The 24953-nt window shown below is 37.8% G+C and overlaps 2 protein-coding genes across 4 annotated transcripts in view; both read left to right on the plus strand.

Moving 5' to 3' along the window:
* geminin (geminin DNA replication inhibitor) overlaps positions 1-3862 on the plus strand; it is a 72330-nt gene extending 68468 nt beyond the window's left edge. The window contains exon 6 of the mRNA XM_090373550.1: positions 3578-3862. Within this exon, the coding sequence (XP_090229676.1) occupies positions 3578-3637 (60 nt within the window). The 3' untranslated portion in view covers positions 3638-3862. The remainder of the gene's footprint in view (positions 1-3577) is intronic.
* Positions 3863-15821: 11959 nt separating this feature from the next.
* The window catches only part of LOC150085875 (intraflagellar transport protein 22 homolog), a 100141-nt gene continuing 91009 nt past the window's right edge, over positions 15822-24953 (plus strand). For all 3 annotated transcript variants that reach the window (XM_090373551.1, XM_090373553.1, XM_090373552.1), the window contains exons 1-2: positions 15822-15989; positions 22368-22447. In XM_090373551.1, coding sequence (XP_090229677.1) covers positions 15924-15989; positions 22368-22447 — 146 coding nt within the window. In that variant the 5' untranslated portion in view covers positions 15822-15923. The remainder of the gene's footprint in view (positions 15990-22367; positions 22448-24953) is intronic.

Raw genomic sequence — 24953 nt, forward strand, 5'->3', positions numbered from 1 at the left:
TTCATTACCCCCTCGAGCCTTTTGGGAGGCAATGTTATGAATTTTACTCAAAAGTAACACTTGCATAGCATCTGCTTCTTGTTTTACCTCGAACCACTCAATGCAGTTTGACAACATAGTTTCAGCTTCACAGTAGCTAATTATGTTTGTTGTTCCATCAGCAGCAGCTTTTACTTCTTCAGTTTCAGAATTATCTGAAATTGTCATCACTCTTTGCACAATTTCATCGTCATCTAAAATTTTGCATCCGAAGTCCATTTTGTCCATATCCAGCCAATCATTTAGTTCCTGCATCGAAATATTTTTAAAACCAGGAACATTCGAACATAACTGCAAAATTTCAGTTTCTTTTGGAATGGTTTCTGTATCAGTTGAATATATTTCTAGCCACAACTTATTCCAGCTTCTTTGTATTATTTGAACTGGAACATCATTCCAGGTATCAGCAACATTGAAAATTGCATCTTTTATAGTGTAGCTTTTCCAAAACTCTTATCACATCTAATTTCTGCCAAAACAAGTTTTTGAATGAACATTTTGCGATAACGACGTTTCATACTCTCAATCGTGCCTTGATCCATCGGTTAAATGAGATGTCGTGTTTGCTGGCAGAAAGTGGCATGATATTTTGCCATCACTTTTTAAATCTCCTATGTGTATAGGAAGAGTAGATGCATTGTCCATCAGTAGCATTGCATATTGTGGTAAATCTTTTGATGCCAAATGTGATCTTACGCATGGTACAAATATTTTATTAAATATATCTTGGCTCATCCATGCGTTGTTTTGTGAGAAATATTTAACTGGCAAAGCATTTAAATTAATATTTTTAAATAATCTAGGCTGTGTTGGTTTTCCTATAACAACCAAAGTCAATTTATGACTACTGTTGGCATTAACACATACCATTGTAGTGATGTGATCTTTTTGCATCTTATATCCCGGAGCCATATGTTCAGTCATCGAGGCCAGTGTCTTTCGAGATAGTGCCTTCCAATTAAGGCTGGTCTCATCACAGTTGTATATTTGGTCTTTAACCAAACTTCGATCAGCTATTTCCTTCTGTAGTTTTTCACGATAAACAGAAATTGCTGCACTATCTGCACTTAGCTTCTCACCCTTGATTGACAACTGTGTCAAATACCGTAGTGAAACTTAAATTTGTCCAATCATCCGATGCTAGTCTTGAATGAAGGATCTCTGCCTAGCTTTTTATTGATTTCAATGGTTTTTTGTTTCGACAATAGAATTCTTTGGCTATGTTTTTGAACAAACCATTGAAACATTGCAGTATCCAATTGTTCATTTTTAGCAAGCTTCATTGTTTTATGACTTGATTTCCATTTTCAACGTGTGGTTTTTAATTTTGTCTGCATCACACGTCATATCATTTACTGTTGTTCTTCCTATTCCATAAACCGATGCTATACTTGTAGCACTTGCACCTTTTCTTAGATGATTGATTATTTCAATTTTTTGTGATAATCCTGACACTACTCTGTTTCTCTGTCATTTCAATGGGTTTACTAAATAAAAATGACTAAAATATGAAACAAGAGGTTAAAGTACAACCGTATAGAGTGAGTTGTAAACAAACTGAGTGACATGGTGCCAATATCACAATGCATTACAGCATAGTGGGGTTAATAGAGGCTGATGGTAAATAGGGTGACAGATGATCTAAGTTCTACTGTAGTTAATAAAATTAATAAGGATACACTATTTTTTATCAAGCTTTTATACAAGTGGCATATAGAGTGTGTAAATAACTTTTGATTGCTACTTAAGTTGGCTAGTCTGACAATCTGTACAAATAATATTTTTGTGTATTTTAATGGAAATATTAGAATTCCAGTTTGTGAGATCAGTTATGTTAAAATTAAATTTATATATTTTATTGAATAATTCTGTAGTGAATTATTGAATTATTCAATCCTATTGAATAATTCAATAGGTGGACTATTGAGGATAATGCTGAGATCAAGAAAATTGGCATACTGATTATCGGTATTCTCTTAGTTTAAGATTAGTTCATTTGGGTATATAGATTTGGTATATGTTCAAACTTTGCATTTAGCCTCCAATAAGCAAAGTGGTGGTATTGTATCAAAAGAGATGAGAATCATCTACCAGTTAGTATTGCCTCAAACCTCTGCCTGCATTAGTTCACCGCATGGGTGATCACTTCCAGTAAATCAGGTGCAATGCATATTGTGGTAAACCTTTTTCAGATCCTTGCGCACTGTTGCCATACCTAGAATTACTAACAATTCCACTATCATGACAGTGCATGGATTTGGATGTCACAAAACAACCAAACTTCACTGAAATTTAATCCACTGAACTTGTAAGTGGGACACAAATCTGACTTTATCAGCATTTTAGACTCCCAAGTAGCATGCTCTAGCTGTCATATCCAGAAAAACATCTGTGACAAGCCTCAGGGACCTGCTTACCTAATCTCCATCTTTCCAGAAGTCAAAAGTTGGTAACTGTTATGTCATGTTGAAAGGTAACTGTGTATAAAGATAGTGCCAACAAAAACTTTTAATATATTTTTTTAACCAAATTATTGAAAGAGGGAACTGCTTGATTAAATTACCATTTTAATTTGTATTGGTTGTGTGCATGGAAACCCAAAGTTGATTTATTTACTAAATGGTTCTAGTTTTAATCATATGTGCAAGGGAGAGTAAGTCACAAAATATGTGGGGGTGGGGGGGTTAACTAGCAAGAAACTTTTTTTTTTTTTTTTCACATACGACAAAATTGCCAAAAACAAATATCCTTGTCACATCAACATCACTTGTTTAAATTCTGGAAACCCTCTGCATCAAAAATGTTGGTCATTGTGTACATATGTTACTCAACCTCTGGATCATAAGAAATGGAATTGAGTCCACTTTCAACCCAAATCCAGACATACATCAGTGCAACAGAAGCATTCTTGTTCATCCCTAACAAAGAAATTTAAAGCCACATCTTAAGCAGGTAAAGTTATGGTGACTGTTTTTGTGGGACTGCAGTAGTGGTGTTTTACATTTCAAAAGCCTGTACATATCATCACTCAATGCTCATCATATTCCACACTTCTGAAAGAACTTGGTGACTCAATTTGGGAAAACTTAGTACCTTGCCTCTTAGTACACGAAGTACTGCTGTGTGATAATACAACAGTCCAAGGACGATTGATGACTTGGAGTGTGAACTTCTATATCATCCTCTGTAGAAGGATAATAAAGAAACAATTTTCATTAATTTGTTTTGTTTAAAACAATAGCAATGTAAAAGTTGAAAACAATTTATGCTACTGTTTATGACAGCAGTTAGCATTTTATAGTGGGTTTGCAGATTGTTTTGGACATATTGTCCCATGTGTGACGCAGTAATTATGTAAATGTTTTTGGCAGTTATATTGAAAAAATAACACTTGTTTTGAAACAATGTATTTATTTCTTTTTATTGTAGTAAAATAGATAAAAATTTTGGTGATAAAAATTATTTCTTAATGGTTGAATTTAAGAAAATTAATCTGGGTTGAAATGTGTAATTATTTATACGTGTATTTTTGTTGCAGACAGCTCTTTTGGGAGAAACTGAAAATGCAGATCAACCAAGTTCAGAAATTAACTCTTAATTTTTGCTATGTCATATGAAAATATCAAAATTCAGCATATTGTGGAATATAACTCAAATTTACTTATTAACGATGCCTGATACTTTAAAACAACCTGTAAAGAAAAGCTTAAGTTTCTTATTTTGCAATTAAGTTATTACAGTTTAGATCAGGCAAATTACATATATTTGAAGAATTTCAGTAGAAATGATATCAGTGCAGTATGATTTTTTTTTTTTTTTTTTTTCTATTAGAAAAAAAAAATTAATTTCTTTTAATTGAGCCACAGAATTAGTGAGGTATTACCGTGATCATTATGTTATTAGCACATCATTTTCCTACGTTGTTCCATGTAAATTAAATATCTTTTTGATGTCCATTCCATTTCAGAATAAAAAGATTATCTTTGTTTCTTTCAGAAATTTTTAGACCAAAATTTTGAATTGACTACTTTGCCTTGATTTAAGTAAAGTTTATTTTTCTTTTTAGGCTTGCACACATCACACAATCAGCCATAAGTTAAACTGTTATACCAACCACTAATATAAAAAATATGTATACACTGAAAAATGTACTGGGTTACTGGAAAGCAAAAATGACTTGCTTTAACTTATGAGCAACACTCAACTAGATTTCTGTATTTAGATACCACAATTTTTGTGCCATTCAATTTTCAAGGCAGAGCTTATTTTATTCGCTAATTTTGAGCTGTCTTTTACTTGCTGCTCTAAAAATCTGAGGAACATTCAGTTAGGATTGTGTGGGGGGTTGCAGGTCACCAGTTGGGCCAAAACAGGTTTTCCCATGGTATTGCCCCTTGAATAATTATGTTATTCATTATACAGTGTGAGAGAAGGCATGCTATCCTAATATAAACTATTAGGACTCTATTCAGGCCCATGTCAGTTTGATACAAGATAAGAGTGAGAGAGTTAAATATATGCAAGAATGCACATTATCAATAGGAAATTGCCATACTCCTCTGCAATAGATGGGGGCAGGATAGAAATACAGCTGGAGAGGTGAAGTAAATAGTCAAGGGTGAATATGGAAACTGATTGGGAATACTGTTGAATATTATTCCAATAGCATAAGTAAAGTGAGACCAGATTTTCCCTTTTTATAATTTGTCCTAAAGTCATGTGGTATAGTAGCAAGATGGAAAAAAAAAAAAAAAAGTTTTCCAGAGTGAAACAATGAAACTCTTGTCCAAGAGCAAATAAGAATCATTTTCTGCACAATGTTGTAGTAATAGTAATGGAGGCATGTGATGCAAGAAAGCAAGTGTATGACCTTATGTAGCATTAGCAAAAAAAAAAAAAAATTTCACACATCCATTCCCTCAAAGTTTGTCCATTTCCTCCTTGACTTTATTTCAGCTATCAACTTCCACAATGACAGATGGAAGTTTGTTCCAGCAATTAACCACTCGCTGGCTAAAGGCAAATTTCTGCACATCTTTCCTCAGTTTGAATTTATGCCCCCCTCAGGTTTGTAATCTGAGCAAGCAAAAGAATCCCATCAGAATTCAGCCTGCTCAACCCATTCAAGGCCTTATACACCTCAGTCAAATCACCTCGCAGGTGCCTGGTTTTTCTCCAGCTGCTGCAATTTGTAAAACTTAAGCCTTTCTTGGTAAGAGGATCCCTTCGTTCCCCTTGCCAATCTTGTTGCCCTTCTCTGTACACGCTCAAGAAACTATACATCCTTCCTAAAATGAGGCCTCCAGACCTGTACACAGTACTCAAGGCATGACCTGACCATCACCTCCTTTTCCCTACTAGCAAAATGTGAAAGGAAAACAATCATGAAGGCTATAGGAAACTTAGAAGTTGGAAAGCCAGAAGAAACTTGTTGGCACCCTAGTTTGTCCTTGGAAAGGAGACACTGTAAACAAACCACAGCATCTGATTATCTTATGTTCACTTGTCAGAAACTAATCAGACTAGGATTAACCCTGCAGTGGGATTGCCCAGTTTCTCAATGTGGGTGATATCTCATAGTCTGCCAGATGCCAAACTTGAACCTTAATATTTGAAAAAGTAATTGAATGTTTTAAATTATGCATGTATTAAACTAATGCTTGATCTTTTGCTGATAAATTGCAATACTTAAAATTTTTTTTTTAAAATAATTTTGTGAATGTTATGTATTTTGTCCACTAGAAGTACACATTAATTTTAATAAAGCAAAGATTAATTTTGCTTAGAAGTTGAAAAATATGTTCGTATCCATAAAATAGAAACATGAAATTATTAAGCACTGCAATTTAAATTGGTGGGAATATTTATTATGTAAAACAGCGTTATTTTAAAACTATTAATGTAGTGTGTAGTAGAAGAAAACACTTAAATTAACATTCTTCAATAAGGAAAAAATAAACTATTTGCATTTCTGCCTATATTTAATAAATGTCATAAACATGAAATAACTGTAGAGAGTGACCTTGAGGCTCTTGTGACTCAGCTGTATGAAAATGCATTTTATAATTTTTTTACACAATAGTAGCACTAACCTGCTAATAAATGATAATTTATTATCATTTGTGAAAAATTATAATACAATACAGTATTAATTACCAACAGTTTCAATATTTGTATTGTAATATATACAACCATTTTAATGTAATAATTCAAACATAAAACTGAAATATTTAATTTTCACTGTGATTGAAAGTGTTCTACTGCACGAACTGGGTGCAGTCTGCCAAAATGGAATAATGTAAATGACATCGCATAAATCTCTTAGACTTTCACAGTTTATACAAAGTGAGCAACACTATAAATTACTGGGTGCCTCTGTAGCCAGGTGGGAAGGAGCAGCAGTGCATAGCGCACACTTCTTGATTAGACCAGGGTTTGAGCCTGTCACCACTAAATACGAAGGATGCGGAAAGGTCAAGGGAATGACCATCGCATATTCCCAGAGCAATATGGCCTTAGTTGCTAATGCTCCTAAAAACCAAAAAATAACAATAAAAAAAATAACTATAAATTACTCAAAACAGCACATACAAGACTACAGATGCCAATAAGAAGGTACAAACAGCGATAACTAATGATCTCCAACCAGAGAGTCTCTAGCAATAAATATCCTCCTGTAGTCAGATCTTTCAACTGCTGCTGGGTTAACAGTATCAGGGGTAACAAATAGGCTATTGGCTGAATTTGAAGGAGGGGTAATGGTACCACATTGCAATAAAGGGAAAATGCTGCAAGGAAGACTGGCTGAGTGTGAATCCTCAACACTCATTTTTCTTGAATGATCAGGATTCTTGATTTCTGATCTAGAAAAAATAGAATCAGCAGTTAAAGCCATAATGCAGGATACAATTGTGTCAGTTAGTGTAGATTTGTTAAGGGACGATCTTGTCTGACAAATCCGTTTGTCTGTGCGGTAGCACAGTGGTATCGTCACCGTCCTCCCGACACCAGGTGGAAAAGGCCCGGGTTCAAATCCTGTCAACGCAAGGAACTTTATTGGACTTTTTTCACTCCGTGACTGAGTTGGTCGGTCTCAGGAGTAGATAGTAAGGTTCCCCCCCCACCCAGAAAGTCTGGTTATTTTTGCACAGCAAAAAAGAAATCAACCAGAGAATACACAATTTACAGACACAATACACACAGTTATATGTAATAACTTACTGGATAATCCTAATATCATAGTTTGACCAATCTGCTTGGATACTATAACGTAACAAAGGAACTGCATGCAAAAAATAATTTTGACATCATGTACTTAGATTTGAAGTAAGCTTTTGATGCTGTTCTACATAAAATGATCTTTTTATAGATTGGAGCAAGTTACTGCAATGGATTAAAGCTTGTTTGTGTCGGGGGAAAAAACAGTCAGTGATTTCAAATGGCATAGCTATTCTTAGACCAATGTTAATAGTGAAGTCCCTCCCAGAATTCAATGCTAAGTCCATTGTTGCTTCCAATATTTATTAATGATATGATGGAGCCTTATCATTCTTAGTCTCATTGCAGATGCTGTATACGTTCCAGCCTGGTTACTGCACCTTTTTCTGTGTCGCTCCACCTCTGCCAAATCTGGACGAGGTGATCGGTAATTCTTCTCACAGTTGCACTCGTTAGTGATGTCAATTGTGAGGTCATACATTGTAGCCAGTGTGTCTAGCAAGATGGTAGAGCAGACCTTATCAGGTAGCCCCCAGGGTTCCATCTTGGGGCAGCTCCTGTGGAACATTGTCTTGGATGAGTTCCTGGCCATGGATCTTTGTGACATCCCAGCCCAAGATTTCGCAGACGACTTGATCTTCAAAATTGCTGCCGACAGTAGAGCACAGTTGGAGGTAAAAGCAAACCATGCCATCAAGATACTACGGGACTGGACCCTCACACTCTGCCTAAAAATCTCACCGACTAAAACATCCTCAGTCTTACTGAAAGGCTTCCTTGACCTGTGCAGGCTGCCTTAAAGAAAGGTGAACAACACCACAATTAAACACCAAAGCCAGTTTAAGTACCTGGGGGTGATATTAGATTGTAATCTTTCCTTCAAGCAGCATCTCACATCTAAGGACAAAGATAAGGAAGTATTCTGCAGTTAGCCCATGTGGTCCGTCGTGACTGGGGACTTAAACGGCGCGCGCACTCCTTATATGATAAAATGATATTCCTACCAGCTATAACATATGCCTCTGCGGTTTGGTATCACAAGGCATCAACTGCCGTAAATAGACGCATAATCGACTCAATCCATAGAACTATCCTGTTAACCATTATCTTGCTTCCCCTTGACCTGGACATCATACGCACTGGAATAACCTATTATGTAACAAAAAGCATGCCCTGCACCCATCTAGACTACACAGTGGATAACAGCAACCCACAAAGCTGAAAAGAAGGCTGCAGAAATACCAAAAACAAACCTGGCAGTACTGCTGGACAAACAAAAGCGAATATCACCGAAAAGTTCTTCCCGGACTTAGACAGAATATACCCTATTCTCCCAACCTGGCTGCAACCCGGACGTTACACGACCTACCTCCTTACAGGTCATGGGGCTTTCAATGCAAAGCTTACAGCACTGGGAATAGTGGAGGACCCACACTGTACTGGCGGCAAACAAGAAAGCTGAGTGCACATTATGTTTGAGTGTGCCCAATATGAAGACCTTAGATGCAGACTAATGACTATCTAAAAAAAAAAAAAATAACTCTACCCTGCATAACATATCTCTTTGGGCCTGACCCAATTTCTAGTGTCCCCCTCCCCTTTTTTTTTTTTAGGTCCTAGCCACTGAAATCCCAGGATATTAGGTGGCAGGACTTGCCAGAGTAAATAGTAAATCTCTAAAATACTGGTGTACCTGGTCTACCTCCATGAGGTATAGTGTGGGCAATGGTGGGTCTCATTTGAGACCCACCGGCTAAAATACCAGATGAACAACAGTACAAAACATTACACACCACACTATCCATACACTTTTAAACCTCTGGCTTCTACAGTGTTCTGTATCACACAACAATGTATACTATGCGGAGATGGGGGAAACCCCTGGTGCCGTTAGATCCTAAACACACTATACACTATCTAAAAAAAACTATTATATGTAAGTCACCCGAATAATTAAATTCATCTGCCATGCTGTGTCATGTCTGTTCTATGGTCGATTTGTCTGTTTGCTGGACGAAAAACCCCAGTTTCTGGGCACAACCTTGCTATGTCTGAGACCAAATAACTCAGCCAGGGAGTGAAAAAAAGCCCTTTAAAGTGCCTCGCATCATCGACGGGATTCGAACCCGGTCCTTTTCCACCCGGTATGGGGAGGAAGTTTACTATCTATCGATGGATCGTGAGTCATATCTACTAAATACACAAGAGAAATGCTTAGCCTTAACTGATTTTACCCGGGGATTATTTACCAGGCATCAAACACTAACTGCCATATGCAGAAGACCATAACGGAATGAGACAACCCAAACCTGCAAATAGCAGCAAGGCGAAACAGGAGCTTACTATACAGACCTTGGACGGACTACAAAATGCACTGGAAAAAGCCAAGTGACAATATATTGTCTAAACAAGAGGCACGATTACCGCCAATGGAAACGAAAAACACCTTTAAAAAGTCATGACATCAGAACAAATGGACACTGCCCCAAGACCTTGCAGCATAGACCCACTACATAACGACAAAAGGTAGTGTAAGAACTAGTAAACATCACAGAAGGGATAAATCCCCATATTGACAGCAAGTAGACTTGATTATAACCCCGCGATAATGAGCAGAAAATAGGACCCAGACTATATGCAGTCTGGAAAGATGACATCTCAGATTTAACCCCCTATTAGTGTCCCACTTGGATGAGACTCAAGGGCCAGCTTTTCAAGGTTTGGAAACTGACGGAGACAATATACGGTGGTACTCTGGCACTGGGACAGCCCATTGGTGACCCAAATTGGCACTCTCTTGAGCAGATATATCTTTCCAAACTCCTGGGGAGGGGGGGGGGGGTCTTGTCTCTCCTCGCCTCCCCAATTTTCTCACTCTGGTGGGGCACGGGTATGCCTCACTGCCTGCAGGGGCCATCTACTCTGTCGGCCCCTTCCAATTTCTTTCCTCCAGTATTCAGCCTCTCCCCAAACTTTTGTCTTGCACAGCGTTTAGCTGGTTGAGTTTTATTGGCGCATCAGCAACTATGGCTATAATGCACGCACAGCGTTTAGCCCTATATGTCAAAATTAAAAGAAAACATCAAAATTCTTGCCCGAACATATGTGGGTTTTAAAACTCACTTTTACCGCACAACCCCACGTCGAATACTATAAATACTAACTTGTTGAGTATCACTAATTTCAACCGCGATTTTTTTTTTGGTCCTAGCCACTGAAATTCCAGGAAAGTAAGTGGCAGGACCCGCCAGAGTACAAATATTGGTAATATCCAGCAGGCCTCCCCATAGCTGGTATTGGTAACGTCCGGTCTCACTAGGGGCCGGCAGCTAACAGGCCGGATGACCAATGGGCACTACATAGTACATATCCCACACACTTTTAAATCTCTGGCTTGTCCGATATAAAGAACATATGCGGAGATAGGAGAAATCCCAGGTGCCATCAGACCCTCAACATGCCTAATACCTAATAATTCCGTCGATGACGTGAGAAACTTTAATGGGCTTTTTTCACTCCGTGGCTGAATTATTCAGTCTCACACATAGATAACAAGGTTTTATCCCCAGAAACCGGTTTTTCTTCCAGCAAAACAGGCAAATCGCCCAGAGAACACATGCAATATACAGACATAATACATGCGTACACTGTCTTGCCACTTTATTCGGTACACCTACTTAGTAGCGTGTTGAGCCTCCTTTAGCCTTCAAAACAGCCTGAATTCGTCTAGGCATGGATTGAACAAGATGCTGAAAATGTGTAGGAATGGAGTACCGTGCAGATATGAGTGTGTCACGCAGTTTCTTGAGATTTGACAGAGGTGTAGGCCTGCAGCGAACAGCCCTTTCCAGCTCATCCCAAGTATGTTTAATAGGATTGAGATTCAGGGACTGAGCGGGTCACTGCAGCAAAGAAAAGTCATTGTCGTGTTTCTGGAACCATTCCATAGTGATTCGGACTTTGTTCACCGGCGCATTATCCTGCTGGAAGTAATCATCTGACTGAGGATAAACTGTCAACACAAACGAATGCACTTGGCTAGCAACGATGTTTATGTACGACGTGGTATTCAGACGTCAATTTATGGGTATCAATGGACCAAGAAAACATTCCCCAGACTATAACATTGCCACCTTGCACAGTAGTCGTCAGGCATGATGGGTCCATAGATTCCTGTTGTTTTTGCCAAATTCTGAGCCTTCCATCAACATGCTGCACCATCCACTTGTCAGACCAAGCAACTGTTTTCCAATCCTCGATAGTCCAGTGCTGGTGTTGCTGTGCCCACAGGAGGCGTGCTCTCTTGTTCTTTATTGATAACAAAGGTATGCGATGTGACCGTCGGCTGTTGTAGCCCATTCGCGACAACGTGCGACTAGTGGTCCGTTGCGATAATTTGTTCTGGGCACCAAGGTTGTATTCTGACGTGATGTGCGACATTGTGGCCTGTCTGTTTGCTTGCACAATTAGCCATCCTCCTCTGACCTCTCTCAACAACAAGCGATTTTCTTCCACAGGAGTGCCGTTGAGAGAATGTTTTCTGTTCGTTGCACCATTATCGATGCATATTTCTTCTCTGTTAGGAGTCTCATTAGTTCATTTGATAACCATTTAGGCCTAAACATTGAACAATATTTCTTAATAGGTATGAACCTTTTAGTAGCTTCCACGATTAATTCCTTAAATGCTTCCCACTTAGAATTTACTATTGGTAACATCGTCAGTTGATCCCACTGTACAGAATTTAAAAACTGTCTCAGACCACTGTACTCACCTTAATGGAAGCAAAAACCCTTTCCTTCACCCCTGATGGTAATTAAATCTTTAAGTAAACCCCACATCAGTACACTGTGATCACTGCCACCTAGTGGTTCCTTTATCTGCAAATTCTTAATACACGAATGATCACTGCTGATAACCAGATCAAAAGTATTACCCTTTCTGGTTGCCTCTCGAACATGCTGCTGCAGAAAACAATCATCCGATAAATCCACAAAAGTCTGACTAGTGTGTGAGTGACCAACTCACAAGTTCCAGTCAGTTTCTGGGAAGTTAAAAATCCCCTATTATAAGACATTCTGATTTACTAGCCCACTCTATTTCTCTGTACAATTGTTCATTGTACTCATTCGAGTCATTAGGCCTATAACACAATCCTACTCTTATTTTTGCTTTCGCAGTGTTTACTTCACGCCAAACTGACTTAACCGTGCACTGTTCATCTATATCAACTTGGTGCACTTCTTTTGATTTTATGTTTTTCTTAATTAACAGCATAACACCTCCTTCCTTCCTATCCTGTCTATCCTTTTGTACACATTGTACTCCCCAAATTCCAGTTCTGCATTCCTTATATCTGGGTGACATCACGTCTCACCCAGATATAAGGAATGCTGTCCCAACAATATCCGCCTGTGATGTCTTGACCAACACTTCAAATTCATCAAATTTATTTACTATACTTCTAGCATTGGTATACATGTGCCTATTCCTAGTTACGCTAACACATCCCATATACCCATCTATTTCACGATGACTATCATCCGTCCCTGAAACCCCCAACACCCCTCGCTCCAGGTCTCTACTTATTCTAATAGAAGTTGTGCACGAATCACCTTCACCTCTGCCTTCGGCTACTGTTAAACTTTTAGTCCTTGTCTCCCCCCAAGATATCAGTTTTCCGACCCACCTAACACTGCCTTGATAGCACCAGCAAATATTATTGCACCCTTTCTATTTAAGTGTATCCCATCCCTGTAGAAGCAATCTCTCCTGTTAACAAGTACAGACCAGGCTGAAAAAAATTCTACCCCTTGAGCCTTGCACAATCTTTCCAGGGCCGAATTGATCGACAAAGCTCTCATCATATACTCCCTCCTATCGTGTCTGGCAGAATTGCAGACACTTCCAAATTCAACCCTAACTCACGGCTTTTGTTCAACAGTGGCCTGTACTTGTTAAGTAATTCTGCCGGTCTACTACTCTTAACATCATTAGTGCCAACGTGTACAACTATATCACCTTTTGTGCCCTTAAAAGATGATATCCACTCTACAACGTCATCAACCTTTGCCCCTGGCAGACATACCCTGGTCCTGTTCCACCTATTCTTTTTACAAAGCATGTTCCCCGTTTCCCTGACAATAGAGTCACTAACAACTACTAGTTCCTGTGGGACCAGCGCATTCTGCCTTGGGTTGCCGCTGTGTCGCGCGTTGACCAAGTGCAAGCTCTGGTGTTGATGTGGGCAGCTGAGAGCTTGATGGGCCTCAGTTTAGATCTTTCGAGGGCATCCACCCTGTCCTTCAAGCTCTCATATAGGCCCATAACAACGCTGAGTTGTCGCCTGATTTCCTTACACTCCTTACATCGCGCACACACAAAGACATCCCCCATGGCAATATCATGTTCTGTTCCAGAGATTTTTAGGCTGTGATGCGTTGGAGAATCGCTCCCCCCCCTCAGTTCTCTCCTGAATCACAGCACTCCTACCACTTTGGTTTTCAGCTTGCTTTCTTGCATCATATGCCTTTACTAATGCTAATGCTAAAATCCCATAAAAATTTCTCGGTTTAATGACGGGTTTCGATTACGGCCTTTTCAACCTGTTATAGGTTGAACGATGCTTTATGCACTGTGCTACACGCGAGGGTTTACATTCAGCCAGGATGGTTGTATGATGGATGTGCGGAAATTTTCTTTCAGTTGGAGGCTAGTTGATTGTTATAATAAATTTCCTCATGGTATTGCAAAAGTGAGTACAGTAGTTTGAATTAAAGAAATTAGGAGAGTGAATAGACAGTTCGCTTGGGAAGGTGTTTTTTTTTTTTTTTTGCTGATGCTTCTTTAGCTTGCTGGTTTTTTTTTTCTTTGCATTATTTGCTCATTATAATGCTAATGCTAATAATAGATCAGCTATTTCCAAACTTGTTCACTCAAGTTGCACTGGAAGTTAAAAGAAGCTATATTGTCACAGCTAAAGAGTCATTGCCGTTGTAGTCAATGGAGTTTTTCTTCTTAATCTCTTTACATACTTGTTTGAAGAAGGTTGTAACACACAATGTCCTTGGGGAACATAGTTTTGGAACCATCGGATGTTTCCAACTGTTAGATGGTGTCTAGTCTAACTGATGGAAAATTCCACTCTTGCAGCATTCTTATGCGTTAGCACTTTAATTTCAAGACACCAGTGAAGTTAAAATCTAAAAATAGGAAAAAGACACCCTCCTTTGTTTCCTTTTTTTTTCTTTTTCTTTTTATTTGCAGTTTTGTAAATTGTAATGTTCCGAACGTAAGCAACTGCGTGGAAAGCTGAATTTACTAGAGTTCAGTAGGCAATTGCTACAAACTCCCAAAGTCGAAGGAAATGCGTACTAACGCAGATCTAGCACTGCATGCATGGAAAAAAAATTGAGATAGTTCCGCATTTAAAAGGCTTGTGTAAACTAGATGCTTATAGTATATTTACTCTTTCTTAGGCGACACACATAAGTGGACATAAATTTAAATTGAAAAAGATTGACTGCAAGATAGATATGCAAATATTTGCATATGGCCAAAGAGCTATGGACTGCTGAACAGAAATAAATGTTGTGGAAATAGAGAGTTCCAATAAATTTAAAAACGGATCGGCGAATTATTACAAGGGACATAGGCCACCCATGGGCGTTGCTTCCAGCGCTAAAGTCTTCCCAAGAACTTTACTCTTCTTTAGAAGGGCTTTTTGTCTCTAAAATTTGCGAATATGAAACTTATGAGCCCGCCCCCTCTAGTAAGAAAATTTTGGTGCGTTACTGGAAGAGATGGTGACAACTGGCTTTTTTCTTTTATTTACTTTTTATTTTATTTATTTGTTTATATTTTGTATAAGCTTCTATGCATCAATTTTGGCAGTAGTGATACTGATATTGTAACCAACTGCAATATAAGTTGGGTTCTATTTGGATTATACCGTGGAAGCTCTTTATAGCGGCACTTTTTTTAACGTCCTATATGGTTGATTTAGGCCAATTTCTTATTAACCTAATCAGTAGCGTAACTACCCTTTTTCAGGCCCGGAGGCAAAGAACATGTTCGGGCTCCTACTTAATTAATGAAAATTGCAAAAAGAGGAGACAGCCAAAAATGTCGGGCCCCTAAAGAGCTCGGTCCTAGAGGCAATTGCCTTGCCTGCCTACATGGTAGCTACGCCACTGAACCTAATGCTATTTTATGAACGATCGATATAACTTCCTTCCGATATTGGGACCGTTTTTCTCATTCCCTGGGAGGTAGTTATATGGAGCTTCGACTGTAATAGTAAAATTTTGTATTTCAGTATACGTAGTTCAAAGTTAAAACAGAATTTTTTTTTTATTTTCAACAGCAGTGAGAAATAATCGACCTGGCTTCAATTATACGCAGTATGCACAATGGGTACATTATTTCCTCATACCGCTCACCCCTTTGAATACGGACAAGTGTGGAGAATGGGGATATTTTTCTCTCTTTTAGGGACACAGCCGAAAAACGTATGCAAACGTAGGTGGGGTCCTACACATGCAGAGCAGTAGATATGTTATTGCTATGTGCCTATACACGCATTTAAGAAACCATGGAAACACTATAAACATGAAAAAGTTTTACTGAATACCACAGAGTAATAATATCTTACTACTCTGTGCTGAATGCTGTTTGCTTTTAGTATCTTCGTTATGTTCAAAATTAAACTTTTGGTGGTAGGACCGTGTCAAGTAATTAGCAATTTGGTGATTAATTAGCAATTTGGTGATTTGCCAGCTAGAAACTTACATTCTAAAGTAAAATTTTTTATTAGTTGAAATCAGGCATTCCTAATTTAACGATTGCTGGCCTCCACACAAGTTTTTATCCTATTGATGTAGCCCCGCGCCATTGACATAAAAATCAGTGTTATCTTTATTTTCATATTATCTTACTTAGTAATGGTTCCCCTTTTTATGTGTAAATAACATTTATTGTAATAAATGTAGAACTACGATAAAGGATTTCGCCAAGTATTTCACACTTGTGCTGTTATTTAATAATTTCATGTCATGATTTATTATATTATTGTTTGGTTTATGTTTAATTATATTTCACTTGTAATATCTTCAGTTAATCGTTTTAATGATTACAGTTGTTATTAAAAAAAATTGTAAAAAGAATATACCAGTGAAAATATACAGAATATATACACTAGAGTTACCTAGTTATAGTGCAACCAGTTTATTGTAATTATTTTTTACAGGCGCTGTTACAGTGCCTTGAAGTAGACTTACCACAGCCAGTGACTAGGAATCTAAAACAGGATTTAAAATTAATAAGTCAATTTCGATTAATTCAAAGAAATAAATTAATAAAAAATTAAACAAAACATCATGCATTCAGTCTGCCGGAAAAATTATATTAAAATGAAATTTAAAATTAAACTTGATTAAATATAAATATAGTGCTCACACTGAAAAATTAGGTTATTTTAATATACAGAATTAAAACTATTATAGAATGTGTTGGAAGTGTCCATCTTGCTGGCATTCACTCAGTGTGTTTGATGCAGATTGCGAAATAGTGGTGAAAATGCTTGTAATGGGATGAGCTTTTTTGTTATAGTTTGGCACTAAAGCATAAGGTGTCGGTGTATATTGTGTCTGGAAATTGCATATATTCTGTAGTTAGTTTGCCTGTTGTGCTGGTTGACAGTTTCTAGGGAACAAAATTATACAACTGCTCCCACCTGAGACTGACTGACTTGGACATGATGTGAAAAAAAAAAAAAACACACACACACAAAAATTATTCCTACCTTGATGAGATTTGAATGAAGGCCTGTTCCACACTGTGTGGAGGGATAGCAGCTGTAATCATTGCGTTGCTTGTGAGGGTTACATGATGAATGGTTGTCTTATTTGGTGCAGGCAACATTAAAAATTTTCACTGAATCTCTCTTGGCAGTGAAAAAATAATTTTAATGCAAGGTGCAAGCTATAAAACAAATACACATACTTTTCTGAATATAATACATGTTATGTACTATACTAATAAATGCTCTACTGCTGTTGCCATGAAATTTTCTTCTGCCACTTGTAATGTATGTTACTTCATATCTAATCACATCGTGTGTTCTGTTGCCATAGTCATCTTAGTGCACATCAGTGGGTTATGCAATAAATGTGTTACTCTGTATAACTGGCTTTCAGAAATTTGTAAAATTTTTAGCTGCTTGCAACTGGACGAAGGTTACCTACGAACCCTGCTACAAATGAACAAGAATAATTTTAAGTTTATATATGTATGTGTGACATAAGCACTTGGAAGGCAAAAATGAGAGTAGGAGTGTATTATGGGCTTAATGACTCTGATGATTATAGCAAACAAATGTACAGGGAAATAGAGTGGGCCAGTAAATCAGAATGTCTTATATGGGGGATTTTAACTTTCCAGATATTGAGTGGAACCTGTGGGTTGGTCACCCACACATTAGCAAGACTTTTGTGGATTTATTGGAGGATTGTTTTCTACAGCAACATGTTCGAGGGGCAAGCAGAGGGAGTAATACCCTTGTCTTATTTTCAGCAGTGATGACGCATGCATTAGGAATTTGCAGATAAAGGAACCACACTACCATCAGGGTAAAGGGAACGGTTTTTTGCTGTTGGGAAGGTGACTATAGTGGTCTCAGATAGTTTTTAAATTCTATACAGTGGAACCAACTGATGATGTTACCATCAGCAAATTATAAATGTGTGCATTCAAGAGAATAATCATAGAAGTTAGTAGGCTCTTCATACAAATTAAGAAATACTGTTCAAGGCTTAGACTTAAATGGATATCAGATGGACTGATGAGAATTGTGGCTGAGAAGAAAAATGCATGGGATGCATATAAATTATCAGATGATGAAAAGCCTATGGTAGATATGAACTGGAGGTTAGGCAAGCTAAAAATTTTATTTTCTGTCTATACTCCGGGACGACTACATGGTCAGAGGATTTCACAAGATCAAAAGAATACAAGAAACAGCACCGTATTTAGCAGCCACGGATTTGAACTCTGGTCACTCAAAGCACTTGTACTTATGTACCTCACGCCTGACAAGTCGGCTATGGCAGGCAGATTGTGCGAAATCTGTGGCAAAGGATGCAAAGAAAGCAAGGACTTTTTTTATTTATGTAAACACTGGAAGATAAGGGATGAATTACATTGGTCCACTTGATATCGATGGTTCAAGTGTTCATGAACTTGCTCAGGTTGCTGACAAGTTTTTGAATAAGTATTTTGCATCTACATTCACACATAAGGAACTCTTTAGGAAAGTGGATGCTAGTAGTTTATCAAACCCTAACAGGAAGCTAAATGATGTAAAAATTGAGAACGAAGTGGAAGAGAAATTGTCAAAATTATACATAAAGGCATGAGGGGCGGATGGGATCTATCCAAATATATAAAAGGAGGCAAACAAACCCTTAGCAATAATTATGAGAGCATTGTTGGAATCAGGGGAAGTCCCGGTGGACTGGAGATGTGTGAATGTATTTCCAGTTCACAAAGGTGGATCAAATGGGGACATGAATAATTATAGACCTATTAGCTTAACTTCTGTTCCAGGAAAAATAATGTAGTCACTGGTTAAAGAAGTAATGCAGGACCATCTAGACAGGAACACAGTTATACGTCAGTCACAGCATGAATTTATTAATGGGAAATCTTGTCTGACCAATGTGATTGGATACTGTGATACAGTAACAAAGGAATTGGATGCAAAAAATAATTTTGATATCATTTACTTGTATTTCAGGAAACCTTTTGATAGTGTTGCACATAAAAGAGTACTGTTACAGGTTGTAGCACTGTGGGATGAAAAGCAAGTTGTTGCTCTGGATAAAGGGATGGTTAGTGAAAGAAGACAGAGAATAGTTATCAATAGATGCTGTTGTTCTTAGACTAATGTTAGTAGTGGAGTTCCCCAGACTTTGGTGTTGGGCCCAATGTTGTCTTCTGCAGGGTGGTTAATGATAGTGAATGAGTAATCAAGGTAAGATGCTGCAACAAAATCTAAACAAATTAGGCCAGTGGGCTGAGAAATGGCAGTTGAAGTTTTAATAGTGATTATTGCAAAGTACTGCATGTGGGTAGCAGTAATCCCAGAGTAACATACCAGCTGTGTGGCACTGCACTCAAGATAGCGAAAAATGAAAAATACCTGAGGGTACTTGTGCAGTCAGATATGAAGTTCTTTGAGTAGGGTGGACAGGCTGTCAGGACAGCACATGGGGTTTTGTCAGTGATATGCAAAATTTTGTTAGCAAGGATAAGAAAGTGATTATTCCACTCTATAAGGCAGTAGTGAGGCCACACCTGTACTGGACACTGGTCTGGTGGCCTCATTTAAGGACGGATGTAGAGCTGCTAGAATGAGTACAGAGGTGGACAACAAGATTGCTGAGAGGAACAAAGGGGTGGTCTTATGAAAAAATGCTTTAGTTCTGAAAATTGCAGCATCTGGAGACTAGGTGCCTGCGAGGCAATCTGTTTGAGGTGTTTAAGGCCTTGAATTGATTGACCAAGTTCATTGCTGCTGGGATTCTTCCTGTTGCTGAGATTATACAATTGAGGGGGCATAAATTCAAATTGAGAAAACACAGTTGTAATAGATGTATGGAAATTTGTCTTTAGCCAGTGGGTGGCTGATTGCTGGAACAAGCTTCCACCTGTGGCTTTGGAAGTTGATAGCTTAAATAAATTCAGGAAGAACTGGACAAACTTTTGGAGCAAATTAATGAGTGAAATGGGATTTTTTTTTTTTTTTTTGGCTGATGCTGTATAAGCTTGCTTTCTTGTATCATATGCCTCTGCCAATGCTAAGGATACATCCATTGCACAAGTATTGACAATTGTACTGCATGCCGTCTTACTAATATCACTTTCTTTTCCTACAGTCAAGTATTAGGATTAGTAGGGCATATGATGCAAAAAAGGAAGCTTATATAGCAACAGTCGAAAAAAAACTACCATTCCCATTTCACCCATCCATTCACTCCAAATATTTGTTTAGTTCTGCCCTGAACTTATTTAAGTTGCTGACCTCCACTACAACTGATAGAAGTTTGTTCCAACTATCAACCACCCTCTGGCTAAAGGGGAATTTCTGCACATATATTATACAATTGTCTTTCCTCAATTTGAATTTATGTCCCTTCAGGTGAGTAATCTGAACAAGAGGAAGAATACCATTGGTATTGATCTTACTCAATCCATTCAAGGCCTTATACACCTCAATTAGATCACCTCGCAGGTGCCTAGTCTCCAGAAGATGTAATTTGCAGAATTTAAGCCTTTCTTGGTAACACCAACCCTTTATTCCACTCACCAATCTCATTGCCATTCTCTGTACTTGTTCCAGCAGCTCTACATCTTTCCTAAAATGAGGCCTCCAGACCTGTATACAGTACTTAAGGTGTGGCCTGACCATTGCCTTATACAAGGAAATAATCACCCCCTTATCCCTGCTAAAATAAATCCTGTATATCATTGACAAGATACCATGAGCTACTCTTGCAGCCTTTCTGTACTGCTCAAAAAACTTCATATCTGACTGCACAATTAACCCCAGGTCCTTTTCATTCTCCACTACCCTGAGTGTAGTACCACCCAGTTGATACGTTAATCTTGGGTTACTGCTACCCATATGCAGTACTTTACATTTGTCAATGTTAAACTTCAGTTGCCACCTCTCAGCCCATCTGCTCAATATTCTATCATTACTGTCATTAACAACCCCGCCAACCTTTGTATCACCTGCAAACTTTGACATTAAGCTTGATATACCTTCATCAGTATCATATACCTTCATTAGCATCAACAATGGGCCCAACACCAAACCCTGGGGGACTCCACTAATAACATTAGTCCACAAAGAGCAATATCCATTGATTACCATTCTCTGTCTTCTCCCACTCAACCATCTGTTTCTGCATTGTCACAACTTGCCCTTAATGCCATACTGCTCTAATTTGTACAGTTGTGTTCCATGTGCCAAAGTATCAAAAGCTTTCAAAAAATCCAAGTATATGATATCAAAATTATTCTTTGCATCCAATTCCTTTGTGACCACATCATCGTATCCAATCAAATTTGTCGGATAAGACTTCCCTTCACAAACCCATGCTGTGTCTGAACTATAATTGCAGTCTTGTCTAGATGATCCTGCATCCTTCTTTAACTAGTGACTCCATTATTTTACCCGGAACAGAAGTTAGAGTAACAGGTCTGTAATTATCCCTGTCACCCTTTGTGAATTGGGGACACATTTGCACAACTCCAGTCCATGGGGACATCCCCTGAGTCCAAGGAAGCTTTCATAATTATGGCTAAGGTTTGCTTACTTCTTTTGCTGCTTCCTTTAATATAAGTGGATAGATCCCATCCACCCTAGGTGCCTTCCTTATGTTTAACATCAGCAATTTCTCTTCCACTTTGCTCTCAGTTATTACAAAATCACTTAGCTCCCTGTTAGAGTTTGATAAACTTCTGGCATTCCCCTCCTTGAATAACTCCTCTTGTGTGAATATAGATTCAAAATACTCATTCAGTTTATCAGCTACCTGGGCATGATCATCAATAGTCAAACCATCAATGTTAAGTGGACCGAACTGATTCATCCCTTTCGTTCTAGAGTTTACATAAGTAGAGAACTCTTTGCTGTTTTTCTTTGCATCCTTTGTCAAATATTTCTCAATTAATGTATATAACTGTATATAACGTGTCGGTAATCTTTTCCATTCATTACTAAATGATTGGCTATATCATAGATTCAATTAGAAGGTGCTTGCATATCAATCCATTTACATTTTTTTTATATTTTGGTAGGACTGTGTGTGTATATATATATATATATATATATATATATATACACACATATTTATGTATATAATATATATATATAATATACTTATATTCATAACAATTCAATATTAAAACTAGTGTAGTATATTTATTATTTAATTGCAGTTTATGAAAGAATCATGCTGTTATTTGATAATAAATGTTATGAATGTGTGTGTCACTTCAGGCCACTATGAAAGAAACTACTTGATATTACTTCTGTTATGTAGAGTGGCAAGACTTCAATTTCCAATTTTTTGGCAGAAGCAACAGATAGTTCTGGAGATTATCATCCCACCCAAGGTGTTAGGTAAGATTTATAAAAATTATTAGATATGAGCAAATATGCATTGTGCAATGAAACCTCAAAATTCTGCACTTTATTTAAAATATTTTTTAATTCAGGAAAAAAAAGCACACCTCACCAAGTGTTGTTGTAAATTGTAATACAGTTGTAGAAACTTGGCCATAACTTTCTGAAGCTGCGGAAGCTAAGGCCAAATTTTAAGCCTCTCATGCTTATTGATAATTTGGTAATCTCTTGTTGATAATCAAATTAATAATCTCTCTCTCTCATTGAAAATCAAACTCTGTTGTGTAGAATGTAATGCCAGAAATTGTGTGGCAACTTTATTATGGGTATATTTTTGATTGTAAGTAGAAACCTTGCTTGTTGAAGCCGAAGCCAGACAGGTTGCCACTATTTTGGCATTCTAAGGCTCAAAAGGCTTTTAGCATCAAAGCTTAAGGCATTTTAAGGCAAAATGATACTTCTGAACATTCATGTTAAGGCATTGATGATTATAAGCGTTAAAATACATTATTAAGCATTATCTTGTTTGCTTTAAAATTTATATTACATACAGTTTGAATCACGGTATCTATCATACATGCAACAATCAATGAGATATATACAACATACAGTTCAACAAACAAATCTTAGTCATATCACAGATTGATTTAGTATTAGTAGTGGCAAATGATGCAAGAAAACAAGCTTATAGCACATCAGCCAAAAAAAAAAAAAAAAAAAAAGAAAAAAAAAAATTCTCACCTGATTTGTATAGTTCTTCCTTGAATTTATTCAAACTATCCGCTTCCACAACAACAGTGGGAAGTCTTTTTCAAAAATTACTACCTGCTGACTGAAGGCAAATTTCCACACATCTATCCTACAATCACCTTTCCCCAGTTTGAATGCAGTCTCAGCAGGAGAAAGAATGCTATCAACATTGACCTTACTCAGTCCATACAAGGCCTTCAACACCTCAATCAGATCTTGCAGGGGTCTAAATTTGCAGAACTGAAGCCTTTTTTGGTAAGAGCACCTTTTTGTTCTCTTGACCAATCTTGTTGCCCTTCTCTGCACCCATTCCAGCAGATATACATTCCTAAAATGAGGCCTTGAAACCAGTATAAAGTACTCAAGATGCAGCCTATGGTCTTTGTACAAAGGAATAATTATCATCTTATCCCTGCTAGCAGAATTCCTGTACATCATTGACATAACCTAGCTTTTCTGCACTGTTCAGAGAACTTCTACCTGACTGCACAATTGCCCCAGGTCTTTTCATTTTCTACTATGCTGAGTGTAGTACTACAAAGTTGGTATGCTAATATGGGATTACTGCTACCTGTATGTAGTACTTTGCATTTGTAAATTTTACACTTCAACTGCTATTTCTCAGCCCATCCATCTAATTTTTTTAAATCTTGTTGCAGTAGTTTATCTTGATTACTGTCATTAACCACATTGCCAACTTTTGTATAATTTGCTAACTTACATATTAAGCATGATATACTTTTATCAGTATCTTTAATAAATATTAAAAACAACAGTGGGCCCAGCCTATATTTAGGCCTATATTTGGGGGACTTCACTAATAATATTAGACTATGAAGAGCAGTGTCCATTGATAACAACCCTCTGTCTTCTCCCACTCAATCATCCCTTTGTCTATAGCAATAACTTTTCAGTCAGTTTGTACAGCAGTCTTTTATATACAACCGTATCAAAAGCCTTCCTGAAATCCAACTATACGATATCAGAATTATTTTTTGTATCCAGTTCCTTTGTTACTGCATCATAGTATCCAATTAGATTGCATTAGCATTAGCATTAGTAGAGGCATTTGATGCAAGAAAGCAAGCTTATGCAGCATCAGCCAAAAAAAAAAAAAAAAGTAACATAAATAAATAAAAATAACCACTTCCACTTCACCCCTCTGTTCGTTCGAAATACCTGTCCAGCTGAGCCTTAAACTTATTTAGGCTATCAACTTCCACGACAAGGGATGGAAGTCTGTTCCACCCACCAACCACCCGCTGGCTAAAGGCAAATTTCCGCACATCTATCCTACATCTGTCTTTCCTCAATTTGAATTTATGCCCTCTCAGGTGATTATTCTGAGCAAGAGGAAGAATCCCATCAGCATTGAGCATGCTCAAACCATTCAAGGCTTTGTACACCTCTATCAGATCACCTCGCTGGTGCCTAGTTTCCAGACACTGTAATTCGCAAAACTTAAGCCTTTCTTCGTAAGAGCACCCCTTTGTCCCATTCACCAATCTTGTTGCCCTTCTCTGTACTCGTTCCAGCAGCTCTACATCCTTCTTGAAATGAGGCCTCCAGGCCTGTATACAGTACTCTAGGTGTGGCCTGACCATTGCCTTATACAAGGGAATAATCACCTCCTTATCCCTGCTAGAAAAATTCCTATATATCATTGACAATACACCATGAGCTACTCTTGCAGCCCGTCTCCACTGCTCAGAGAACTTCATATCTGCCTGCACAACCACCCCCAGGTCCCTTT

Source organism: Mastigoproctus giganteus, chromosome 5, assembly GCF_048544385.1.
Source record: "Mastigoproctus giganteus isolate SK-2022 chromosome 5, ASM4854438v1, whole genome shotgun sequence".
NCBI classification, from domain to species: domain Eukaryota; kingdom Metazoa; phylum Arthropoda; class Arachnida; order Uropygi; family Thelyphonidae; genus Mastigoproctus; species Mastigoproctus giganteus.